The 12,393-nt window shown below is 41.4% G+C and overlaps 1 protein-coding gene across 1 annotated transcript in view; it reads left to right on the top strand.

Moving 5' to 3' along the window:
• KMO (kynurenine 3-monooxygenase) overlaps nucleotides 1-12,393 on the top strand; it is a 46,918-nt gene that overhangs the window by 33,823 nt on the left and 702 nt on the right. The window contains 6 exon segments of the mRNA XM_032862936.1: nucleotides 751-872; nucleotides 2,342-2,489; nucleotides 4,311-4,368; nucleotides 6,758-6,840; nucleotides 11,187-11,288; nucleotides 11,371-11,430. Coding sequence (XP_032718827.1) covers nucleotides 751-872; nucleotides 2,342-2,489; nucleotides 4,311-4,368; nucleotides 6,758-6,840; nucleotides 11,187-11,288; nucleotides 11,371-11,430 — 573 coding nt within the window.

Genomic DNA, 12,393 nt, shown 5'->3' with positions numbered 1-12,393 from the left:
TATGTGTCTGGTGTGTGCCCAATTACTTTCACACTCAGCATGTGTATACCTGGCATCGTTGTTCAGTCTGTTTAGTGATTAGATCATTGAAACTTTGGGATTCCTGAGGAAAAACCAGAAGGAATTCCAGTTACTTATAGTGGAGATGAAATGGAACACATGTAAGTGACAAGTGGCAGTTTCTGTGTGGTGGTGCCTGTCCTATAATGGCCTTCGGATGAAGCCAGAGAGATTCGGGCTCTACACGAGACAGTCCTTCCAGTCTGTGAGGTGTCTGGGACGTTGGGATATACATTGTCAAAAAGGGGCATGGCTGTTCTTCCATTAGACCCAAGAGAATTTTTTTGCTCTCTAGACCTAAATATGTACTCCTCTGGTTGGTCTTCTAAGTGCCTTAGCAGCAGTGCTGGGGTCCTATGACTCTTACTGTTACCTGACGAGGAGCCAGAGACAGGAAAACGAGGCAAAATTCAATCCAACCAGCTGATTATTTATCCAAGGATCCTAGTGTTTGCAATTAGTAATCTAAGAAGGGTCGTGTTTGCTTGGTGAAATGGCTGAGGTTTACCGTGTAGAAATTCTGGTGAGTGGGAAGCTGGGGAGCACCTGGGACTTGGTGGGGCTTTTCTCCGGGAGGGGAGAAAGCCAGGCTCTGTTTCCCACCAGCCTGGATATTTCTGCTGGGTACCCCTCAGCCACAGCAAGAACCCGAGACTACATTCTCTCACCCTCTTCCTCTTCTTCTCGCAGAATAAATCTTTCACGTGTACTTTGTTCATGCCCTTTGAAGAGTTTGAAAAACTTGTAACCAACAGTGATGTGCTGGATTTCTTCCAGAAGTACTTTGCAGATTCCATCCCTCTAATCGGAGAGTAAGTTTCGAGATGTGCAAGTATGCCTTTCTCTCCACTGGTCTGAGTTAATCAAAATTCAAATAAAGGCCAAGCATCTTACTTCCGTTTTGATCACATGTGGCTGGTCCTGGACAGGAAGCCTCCCTTAGAGCAAAGGTCCAAAGCAGATGTTGTGCTGTGAGCAAGGATTCAGAGAGCCCCATGCTAGGGCCAGCTTCCCTGGGAAGCACAAGTCACCCATTAGACACCCATGTCCCCAGGCCTTTCTGCCTCTGGTGAGGGCTCTCGGGCCCTTGGAGTTGGTGTGCTGCACAGTGGGGCTGTGCTTCCCTCTGCTAGTGGACACACAGGTCCAAGGCCCAGCAGGTGCAAGCATGGGTTCTCACTTACCAGCTGGGTTCACTTTCCTAGCTCGCAGGGCCCTCGAGGAAACATGGCCGTGCATAGCAATACCCGCCCCAAAGGGTTGAGAGGACTGGACGAGTTCATGCCTACAGATCATTCAGCGCAGAGCCTCCCAGCTTGTAGCTAGCTTGTGAGCTGTCTGGTTTATGACCTATGACTCCTCCGCCCCCTGTCATCGCCTTCCTCCCCAGGGGCTTGTCATTGGGTCTCCCTAAGTCCCTCTGCCCCCATGGTCCCTCCCTAGAATCCAGCTCCCTCTCCGCCTCCAGCAGTGTTTTCCTGGAGGCAGCCCAATGTTGCTGAATGTGAGATTAATGCTGCTCTGCCCTTCCCTCTCCGAGTCTCAGATTTCTCATCTTTACAGTGGGCATCAGGAGATCTACCTGGCGGGCAAGGAGGGGGGCGTTGTGACTGTGACATGCACTAACTCTATAAAAGGGGTGGCCCACTGCCAGCCCACAGCAGGTCTCTTTGAAATGGTCAGTTTCCATCCTTACCAGCAGACCAGTGTGCCCTGGTCTCTCTTTCTCTGATCTTGAGAAATCTCTGCCTGCCACAATTTACCCTTTATGTTTTGTGGTTATTTCTTGCCTCTCCAACCAGACTTAAAACTCGTGAGGATATTTACTGTTTCCCTACTTACAGCTGCCACAAAACCACTGTAGATGCTGGCACTCACTGGTTTCCAAATCTATAGCAAGTTGTGTTCATTTTAATTTTGGTTTGTGTGGCTTGAACCCGACGCACGTTGTTCTCAGTTTTTCCATTAAAACCTAAAACACACCAGAAAATTGCAGGAAAATTTCATGACACCTAACACAGGCGTATTTTGAGTTCTTGAAATGCGGACTTGTCCTGGTTGGATGTGATTAACACTGATGAGAACGAAATAGGTGATTAGGACAATGGAATTTCAGGAACTAGAAGAAACTTCAGTTTCTCCCTTTCCTGTTTACTTCCTGCCATTTTTGTCTTGTTTCTCATCAAAACCCTATGGTCATGAAGTCAGTACCTCCGAAAGAATGGTGCACGTTCTAACACCCAGCCTCAGGTGCTTACGTTCTGGTCGTTTCCTTCCAAAGGCAAGCCCTGCTACGAGATTTCTTCCTGCTGCCGGCGCAGCCCATGATTTCCGTGAAGTGCTCTTCTTTTCACCTGAAGTCATACTGTGTGCTGATGGGGGACGCAGCTCACGCCATTGTGCCCTTTTTTGGGCAAGGAATGAATGCAGTAAGTCCTTTCTCCCCAAGTCAGTCGGTCTCAACTAAAAAAGTGTAAATAACAAGCGTGCCTAGAACAGTCGCCACATAATGCCTGAGCAAACAGTCAATTCCACAATCCTCTCAGCCGTCCAGATCACTAACTAGAGTCAAGGCTTGGGGTGCTTGATCCCAGGATTTCCCCTAGGAAAAAGCAATAGAGTGTAAAGCGGTTTTCTGCGCAGTTAGAAAATATATTAATAGCTTGAAATTTGGGAACTTGACTGTCAGCGATTCAAGGCTTAATTTAAAAAATTTTTTTTGAGATTATACATAAATATATAAATGTTAGGCTCAAAAAAGAAAAAGAGCCCAAACTGTTGTTTTCTCTACTTTTTTTTTTTTTTTTAAGTATTATTTGTTTGACAGAGACAGACACAGCAAGAGAGGGAACACAAGCAGGGGGAGTGGGAGAGAGAGAAGCAGGCTTCCTGCAGGGCCATGGGATCATCCCAGGACCCTGGGATCATGACCTGAGCCGAAGGCAGACGCTTAATGACTGAGCCACCCAGGGGCCCCTCTACCTTTTCTTTCTGAAGGAAAGGAAAATACAACTGACAGAGTTGAACAAGAGTATGAAATAGATTTGATGTTGAATACTGCTGCTTTCATGGAAGTTTTATTGTTCTGGTTAGAAAAAATATTTCTGAAAAGGAAGAGTCCTCAGATATGCAACATTAATTTCAAGGAATCCTAGATTAGTTGTCTAGACCAACAATTATTTTGTGTGTTTCTGATAACTGATAGCTTTATAATCACAGCCCTCCATTGTTTTGGTGATGGAGATCTATTCCGAGTATAAATTGGCTATAAATCTAAACACTTATATTTTCCACAAAGCAGTGGTAAACACTTTGCTTTATGAAAACCCAAGGACACACCAACTTTAGGATAGTGGATAAGGGCCCCAGCCCTGGCAGTATAAGGCCCAGTTCAAATCCTGGCTCCAGGATTTATTAGAATACGTTCTTGCTCAACTGACTTAAAGTTACCTTTACTTCCTTATCTCTAAAATGGGTTTTCAATTGTGCCTACAGCATAGAGGTTCTTGGGGAAATAAATGAATTAATTAAGTAAAGAGTTGACAAGTGTTATTATCAGCCTGTATGGTATTTTGCATTTCTAACGTCCCCTAACATCGATAGCCTGTATAGATGCCAAGTATGTTTATTTGTTTCAGATGTAAACCTATAATTGATGTGAAAAATGTTTTTTTGACTTTACATTTTTAAAATATTGTCTCTAAAGCCATAGTTTGAATTCCTAGAAAGCAGGAAACAGCTTTTGATTTTCTTCTGCCCTACTGCATTGTGTGGAGAACATCATTAGGGTTAATTTTGTGGACTTTGTGACATTGGAAATTTGCTTTCATCTTTGGCTTAAAGGAACTGAATTAATACGAGAGTTCTATCCTACCATTAATTGCTCTAAATGTGAAGCTTAAAGACCAGAAGAGTTTAAATGACTCGAAAACTCATGGTAGAGCAGTATCATTTCTGTTGCTTCTTAAAGAAGCCATGAAATCCATTAAAGTTGCAAGAATAATTTTAAAATTTTTATCAAATTCCAAATCATTATGATCAACAGGCATTAGGCAAAGACAAACCATCAAAGAATGCCGTTGATGGTCTTTATAATCATAATTTAATGCCAAATGTGACTAAGCAGCTATTGTGTGTGGGTTGAAGGCAAACATCCTATGACTTACACTCACCAGTGGAAAGTCTGTTCAAAATTACTCAGAAGCTTTCATTATATCCAGTTTATTTTTCCCCATTCTTTCTAATTTCAGGGCTTTGAAGACTGCTTGGTATTTGATGAGTTAATGGAGAAATTCAATAACGACTTTAGTAAGTAAAGTCCGTGAGACGGACATGGACTAGCCCTGCTGATTAATTGTGGACCCGATTCTGACCCCTGATGAGTGCAAACAACATGATGCGTATTCCCTGTCCAGGACTGTAAATTTTTCTATTAGCAGCCTATGCCACTGGTACCTGTGTCAGACAAAGAGCACCCAGAGAGGGAAATGTAGTTTCTTTTAAGGTTTGTACCAGGAGGTGTGTGTAGTGATCCCCACAAAGAAAGAAATTCCCAGGACTAACATTTGCCCAAAATGTGCTCCTTGCTCTCCCTTTCCACCTGGGGAAACTGCTCCTGTGTTCCCTACAGCAAGCCCCAGAAACTCCTGTTAGAGCTCCGTTGTTTTCTTGCTTGTTGTCTTATCGGTGTTGCAGCTGCTAGTTCCATCGGCCTGTGGTTGAAACTGATTCAACATACCACCCAATATACTGATTTGACAGATACTGGAGTTTAAGACTTTTTTTTTAAGATTTCATTTTTTTATTTGACAGAGATCACAAGTAGGCAGAGAGGCAGGCAGAGGGCGGGGGTGGGGGTGGTGGGATGGGAAGTAGGCTCCCTGCTGAGCAGAGAGCCCGACTCGACTCGGAGCTCCATCCCAGGACCCTGAGATCATGACCTGAGCTGAAGGCAGAGGCTTTAACCCATTGAGCCACCCAGGCGCCCCTGGAGTTTAAGATTTGTATATGCCATGCTGAAATTAAAAGAAATGAAATGGATACCACTTCAGCTGTAAAAGAAGTGGCCGACAGTAGCCCGAGACCTGGATAACTTTTACTGCTTCTCTGCATCCATGGTCTCAAAGGCCACCTCTGAATTTCGACCCTGTTCAGGTGAGGGATAGATCTAGAGAACTGGCTGTAGTAAGTCTACACCCAGATTCCTGTCCTGACTCACCAGCTTACTAGCTGTAAGACCTTGAGCAAGTCATTTCAGCTTTTTGAAGTCTTGGATTTTCTTTTTTTCTTTTCCACCTATAAAGTGGGGACAATAATACTAACTTCAGAGAGATGTGAAAATTAAGTAAAATCATTTGTGTAAAGCTTTTCTATTGATCAGTTTCAGAGGTAGAATTTAGTGATTCATCAGTTGCATATAATACCCAATGCTCATTATGTCATGTCCCCTCCTTAATGTCCAACCCCCAGTTACCTCACCGCCCCCACCTCCCCTCCAGCAACAATCACTTTGTTTCCTATAGTTCAGAGTCTCTTAGGGTTTGTCTCCCTTTCCGATTTCATCTTATTTTATTTTTCCCTCCCTTCCTCTATGATCCTCTATTTTGTTTCGTAAGTTCCACACATAAGTGAAATCATATGATGATTGTCTTTCTCTGATTGACTTATTTCTCTTAGCATAATACTTTCTAGTGTCCATTGATAGACGAATGGATAAAGAAGATGTGGCATATATCTATAGTAGAATACTATGCAGCCATCAAAAATGAAATCTTACCATTTGCAATGATGTGGATGGAACTAGAAGGCATTATGCTAAGTGAAATAAGTCAATCAGAGAAAGACAATTATCATATGATCTCTCTGATATGAATTTGAGAGGCAGGGCAGAGGGTTGTGGGGGGAAAGGGAGGGAAAATGAAACACGATGGGACTGTCTCCCTCTGCAGTCCTGAGACTCTTAACCTCAGGAAACAAACTGAGGATTGTTGGAGGGCCGGGGGAGGGATGGCGTGGCTGGGTGATGGACACTGGGGAGGGTACGTGCTATGGAGAGTGCCGTGAATTGTGTAAGACTGATGATTCACAGACCTGTACCCCGAAGCAAATAATACATTATATGTTAATTAAAATAAATAAATTTAATTTAATATTTTTTAAAAAGTCTGGCATGAAGTGAGTTCATAGTAATTGTGTGTGATGATATTTTAGGAAGTCCTTGGACACTGATATCTGGATCAGAAGAGACTAGAGGGTCCAGAGTGAAGTTCTTTTGGTTTTCTGCCTTTGTTTTCCAGTCATCTTGCTCAGATGCTCCAGATGTGGAGATATTTTGTTTCCTCCCACCTCAGCCCTGGTGGGATGGATCTGCATGTGATAGGGATGATGAAGGGAGTAGAGGGTTCATATGTCAGAAATCCTGTAGCGCTGGTCTTGGTTACTACAGAACAAAGATAAAACAATACTGATTTTGACAATGAGACTCAATTAGCATTAGTGAACACTTCATATGTGTTGGGCATCTTGCTCTATTTTTTAATCCATTTTCTCATTTGGTCTCCATGGAAAACATGGGGCATAGGTACTATTCTTGTCCCTATTTTACAACTTGTCCCACCATTTAATTTGATTGGTGTAGAGGCCAGCACATTTTCATAGACTGTATTGGAAATGATATATTATTCAACTTGGCTCCTAGGTGTGTGTCTTCCTGAATATTCAAGATTGAGAATTCCAGATGACCACGCAATCTCAGACCTGTCTATGTACAATTACATAGAGGTGAGTGAGGGGGTTGGGCTCCCTTCCGTGAGATCATTCCTAATAGTCTAACAGATAATTCTTTTCTTTTTAAACAACATTTTCAAACTTTAATTCCAGTGTGATTAACATAACATAGTGTTATATTAGTTTCAGTATAGAAAGCAGTGGTTCAATAATTCTATGCATTGCTCAATGCTCATCATGGTAAATACACTCTTTAATCCCCATCACCTCTATCATCCCCTCACTGACCTCCCCTCTGATGACCACCTGTTTGTTCTCTATAGTCAAGAGTCTGTTTTTTTGTTTGTCACCTTTTTTTCTTTTTTGGTTCATTGCTTAAATTCCACATATGAGTGAAATCATATGACATTTGTCTTTCTCTGACTTACGTTACTTATCACTATACACTCTAGGTCCATCCATGCTGTTGCAAATGACAAGATTTCATTCTTTTGTTATAGCTGAGTAATATTCCATTATAAATATACATATAAATCACCCCTTTTTTTTATCCTTTACTCTATCAATGGACACTTGGGCTATTTCCATAGGTTGGTTATTTTATATAATTCTTCAATAAACACAGGAGTGCCTATGTTTTACAAAATTAGTGTTGTCTTATTCTTGGGTAAATACCCAGTAGTGGAATTACTGATTCATATGGTAACTCGATTTTTAGTTTTTTGACAAGCCTCCATACAATCTTCCACAGTGGCTGACCAGTTTGCAATCACCAACAGTGCATGACGGTTCTCTTCTATCTATGTCCTCATCAGCACTTGTTTCTTGTGTTTTTAATTTTTGCCATTCTGATTGGTGTGAGGTGGTATCTCATTATGGTTTTGATTTGTACTTCTCTGATGATGAGTGATGTTGAGCATCTTTTTGTATGTCTGTTGGCCATCTGGATGTCTTCTTTGGAGAAATGTCTGTTCATGTCTTCTGCCCATTTTAATTGGATTATTTGGGGTTTTTGGTGTTGAGATGTATATGTTGTTTATATTTTGGATACTAACCCTTTATCAAATATATCAATTGCAAATATCTTCTATTTTGTAGGTTTTGTTGTGTTTTAGTTCTCTTGTTTCCTTTGCTCTGCAGGAGATTTTATTTTGATTTAGTTCTAATAGTTTATTTTTGCTTTTTTTTTCCCTTGGCTCAGGAGACACATCTAGAAAAATGTTGCTAAGTTTGGTATCAGAGAAATTACTCCCTGTGCCCTCTTCTAGGATTTTTATGGTTTCAGGTCTCACATTTAGGTCTTTAATCTGTTTTGAGTTAATTTTTGTATCTGGTGTAGTAAAGTAGTCCAGTTTCATTCTTTTGCATGTGGCTGTCCAGTGTTCCCAACACCATTTGTTGAAGAGACTATCTTTTTCCCATTGCATATTTTTGACTTCTTTGTCAAAGGTTAATTGTCCACATAATTGTGGGTTTATTTCTGAGCTCTCTCTTCTCTTCCGTAGATCTTATGTGTCTATTTTCTTGTCAGTATCATACTGTTTTGGTTACTATAGCTTCAAAGTTTATCTTGAGATCTGAGATGGTGATACCTCCAGTTTTAATCTTCTTTACCAAGATTGCTTTGTCTATTTTCGGTCTTTTGTGGTTTCATACAAATTTTAAGATTATTTGTTCCAGTTCTGCAGAAAAGACTGTTGGTATTTTGATAGGAATTGCATTAAATGTGTAGATTGCTTGTGGTAGTATGTACATTTTAACAATATTTTTTCTTCCAATCCATGAGCATGGAATGTTTTTCCATTTGTTTGTCATCTTCAATTTCTTTCATTAATACTTTATAGTTTTCAGAGTATAGGTCTTTCACCTCCTTGGTTAGGTTTATTCCTGGCTATTTTATTATTTTTGGTGCAATTGTAAATGGCATTGTTTTCTCACTTGCTCTTTTGCTACTGCATTATTGGTGTATAGAAATGCAATGGATGTCTGTATATTAATTTTGTGTCCTGCAACCTTACTGAAGTCATTTATTTCCAGTAGTTTTTTGGTGGAGTCTTTAGGGTTTCTACATATAGTATAATGCCATCTGCAAATAGTGAAAGTTTTACTTCTTCCTTTCCAATATGGATGCCTTTTATTTCGTTTTCTTCTCTGATTGCTGTAGCTGGATTTCCAGGGCTATATTGAATAAAAGTGGTGAGAGTGGACATCTTTGACTTGTCCCTTATCTTAGGGAGAAAGCTCTCAGATTTTCACCAGACTATGATGTTGGCTATGGGTTTTTCATATATGGTCCTTATTTTGTTGAGGTATAGACCCTCTAAACCTACTTTGTTGAGGGTTTTTATGATGAAAGAATGTTGTTCGTTGTCAGATGCCTTTATTTATTTAATTATTTGACAGAGAGAGAGAGAGAGAGAGAGAGATCACAAGTAGGCAGAGAGGCAGGCAGAAAGAGAGGGGAAAGCAGACTCCCTGCTGAGCAGAGAGCCTGATGTGGGGCTCGATCCCAGGACCCTGAGATCATGAACCAAGCCAAAGGCAGAGGCTTAACCCACTGAGCCACCCAGGCGCCCCTCAAATGCCTTTTCTGCATCTATTGAAATTAGCATATGATTTTTGTCTTTTCTCTTAGTGATGTGATGTGTCACTTTGATTGATTTGTGAATATTGAACCATCCTTGCATTCCAGGGATAAATCCCACATGCTCTGAAATCAGTAAATAAATCTTTTCGCATATCCTAGGCATTTTTCAAACTGTTGCTTCTATACTATATTGTGTATGAGTGATTCTGTTTGTTGTGCTGTCTCTTTAAGGGTGGGGACTCAGTTTCCTCTCACCCTCCAGCTCGCCCCCAGCAGAGCCATCTGATTTTTGAAGATCCAGGTGTTAAGCTCTGCTGATGGTAAGAACTATCCAAGTTAGGCCCCTCTGGTTTTCAAAGCCAAATGTTATGGGGATTTGTCTTCCCAGTGTGGGTGTCCTACACCCAGGGTACCTGGTGTGGGGCCTCCTGCCCTCCCCTCTCCATGCCAGCAGTGTCCTTACCTCCTAGGGATAGTCCTGTGGGTCAGTGTGGCTCCTGACTGTGTCTCTGTCCTTCCTACCCTCTTCAGTTGTGGCCTCTTCCCAATATTTAGCTGTGGAGAGTCTGTTCTGGCAGCTTCGGGTCATTTTTCTGGGTTTTTTACACTGTGTGGTGGTTGTTATCTAGGTATAGCCATGGGATGAGGTGAACCTAGGGTCCTCCTCCTCTGCAGTCTTCCCCAGAAGTCACAAATGTTATTTTTCTTTGCTCCAGCCCCATCACATACATGCTGAATAAGAATAGGTACAAAAAGAATACACACACACACACACACACACACACACAGAGCATTCCTTGCATATGGGTGGATTGTGACTGTAGACGTGACAATGACCCACACATATCATGTCCCTCTACATTTTAGGGACATTTAGGAGGTAACAAAGATGACTAAATGTCTGGTTTCAATCACCGATAATTCACAAACACAAACCTTAGACATTTGGTAGAGCTAGTAATATTTTATTTTAAGGAAAATATAATTTTGATATGTATTAACATATTTTGAAGATTTGAGAAACATCAAATGATCTTAACACTGTTAACATTATACTCTGCAAATTTGGAGCAGGTTTATAATATCCTTTGGGGCCTTATGCACTGGAAAAAAATATGTATATACCAAAGAAATTCATGGTTAACAGATTAATACTCAAAAGAAAAACACAATTACATTTGATCTCATTTAAAAACTGTGACCATAACTATTTATTGTGAGTTTTTTATGTGACTGGATCAAATGAGAAAATTTACAAGTTTAAGGAAAAGAGTGTAGTTGTTTTCCATCTTTCCCGAAGACAGAAAATAGAAATAAAGTGGATTTCCGTTTGAGCAGAATTGTTTCATATGTACTGAAAGTCTTCACTGATGCAACTTGCCAGTGTCTTTAAAAACAAGACAACTAAAAACACAATATTTTTTCTCAATATGGAGAAGTCAAGACAGACATAGCTTCAACGATCCCTTCCTGCCACGAAGAAGATTTCAAACCAGCTAGTAAACAATGGCAATTAGTTACATCTTTGGTCCCACAGACGATCCCCAGATCTGGCTGAACAAACCTTTCACTGAAAGAGAGTTCCTATAACGCCCCCTGAGCACAGCGGTGCTCTCTAACAGGTTTTGTGCAGTTGCTCAACCTTTTCAAGGTAACGTCTCATACTTTTACTAAAAAGGATTGGTCATGACTGTGAAGGGAATATGAAGTTGACTACTCTGTGTCCTGCTTTGCAGTGAGTGGGAATGTGTTGTAGTAAAGAAATAAACGTCATTCGCTTGAGGTATTCTGTAAGAGTCTTACGTTATTGCAGATGCGAGCTCACGTCAACTCAAGGTGGTTCATCTTCTACAAGAAGGTGGAGAGACTTCTTCAGGCTCTTATGCCATCTACCTTCATTCCTCTCTATACCATGGTAAGGTCTGGTTTAAGACATCTCATTTTATTCTGTTTAGCCATTAAAGAATCACAAGAATACTTTTTAAACTTCCTTATAGGTCACCTTTTCCAGAATAAGATACCATGAGGCAAAGCTGCGCTGGCATTGGCAGAAAAAGGTCAGAACAAGTTGAAGTTCATAGTGTTATGCTTATGATTTTTCAGGCAAATTCAGAAATGACGTGACAGACATGTTTGCTTCCAGATAAAAACTGTCCTGGGTACACAGGAGGTAAAGCGCCTAATGAACAAAATTACGAAAAGGGAGAAAGAGAGAGCGGGCAAGAGGGAGAGAGAGAGAGTGAGTGCTCCGCAAGGGAGGAAATGCAAAAGAGAACTGATGCTAGTATTTCTTTTCTTTTTTTTTTTTTTTTTAAGATTTTATTTATTTAGAGTGTGTGTGTGTGTGAGCACAACTGGGTTAAGGAGTGGAGGGAAAGGGACCAGCAGACTCCGTGCTGAGTTTGGAGCCTGATGCAGGACTTGATCCCACAACCCTGAGACCATGACCTGAGCCGAAATCAAGAGTCAGACACTTAACCAACTGAACTACCAAGGATACCCCTGATGCAGTATTTCTAAACTTTTAAATTTATTTCAGCAATGTAATTTTTTTTTACTTTTATTTAACAATTGACTTTTGCGTCATGCAATATTCTTATGGGTTTAACCTATAAAATTGGGCAGAGTTGAATCTCTTATAAAACATAATCTAATTCTAATTCAATGGCCTAACACGTTCATTTTGGGCAGCTCACCCAGAGATGCCAGTACATGGACATTCAGATTCCTAGATTTCCTCTGGAAATCTAACAACTTTATTCATTCAGCAAGTCACTGCATTGAATGTCTAGAGACGGAGCTGGGCATGAGATGAATACGCAGCCGCCCCTCTCCTCCGGCAGCTCAGAGGCGGGAGGGGCGGGCTGACCGCGGCGGGTGGAGCGCGGGAGGGGCCGGGGGGCGGGGCTGGGTGGGCCCGGAGGCAGCCCTGATACACCAGAACCGCCAGAGCGGCAGCGGCAAGGGCAAGAGGGACGTCAAGCATTTTGAATATTATGTCAAGGGAAGCAGGGAGGCCA

Source organism: Lontra canadensis, unplaced genomic scaffold (genome assembly GCF_010015895.1).
Source record: "Lontra canadensis isolate GAN:19392208 unplaced genomic scaffold, GSC_riverotter_1.0 scaffold24, whole genome shotgun sequence".
NCBI classification, from domain to species: Eukaryota; Metazoa; Chordata; class Mammalia; order Carnivora; family Mustelidae; genus Lontra; species Lontra canadensis.
The sequence above is the reverse complement of the archived record's forward strand: the minus strand, read 5'-3'. Positions and strand labels throughout refer to the sequence as shown.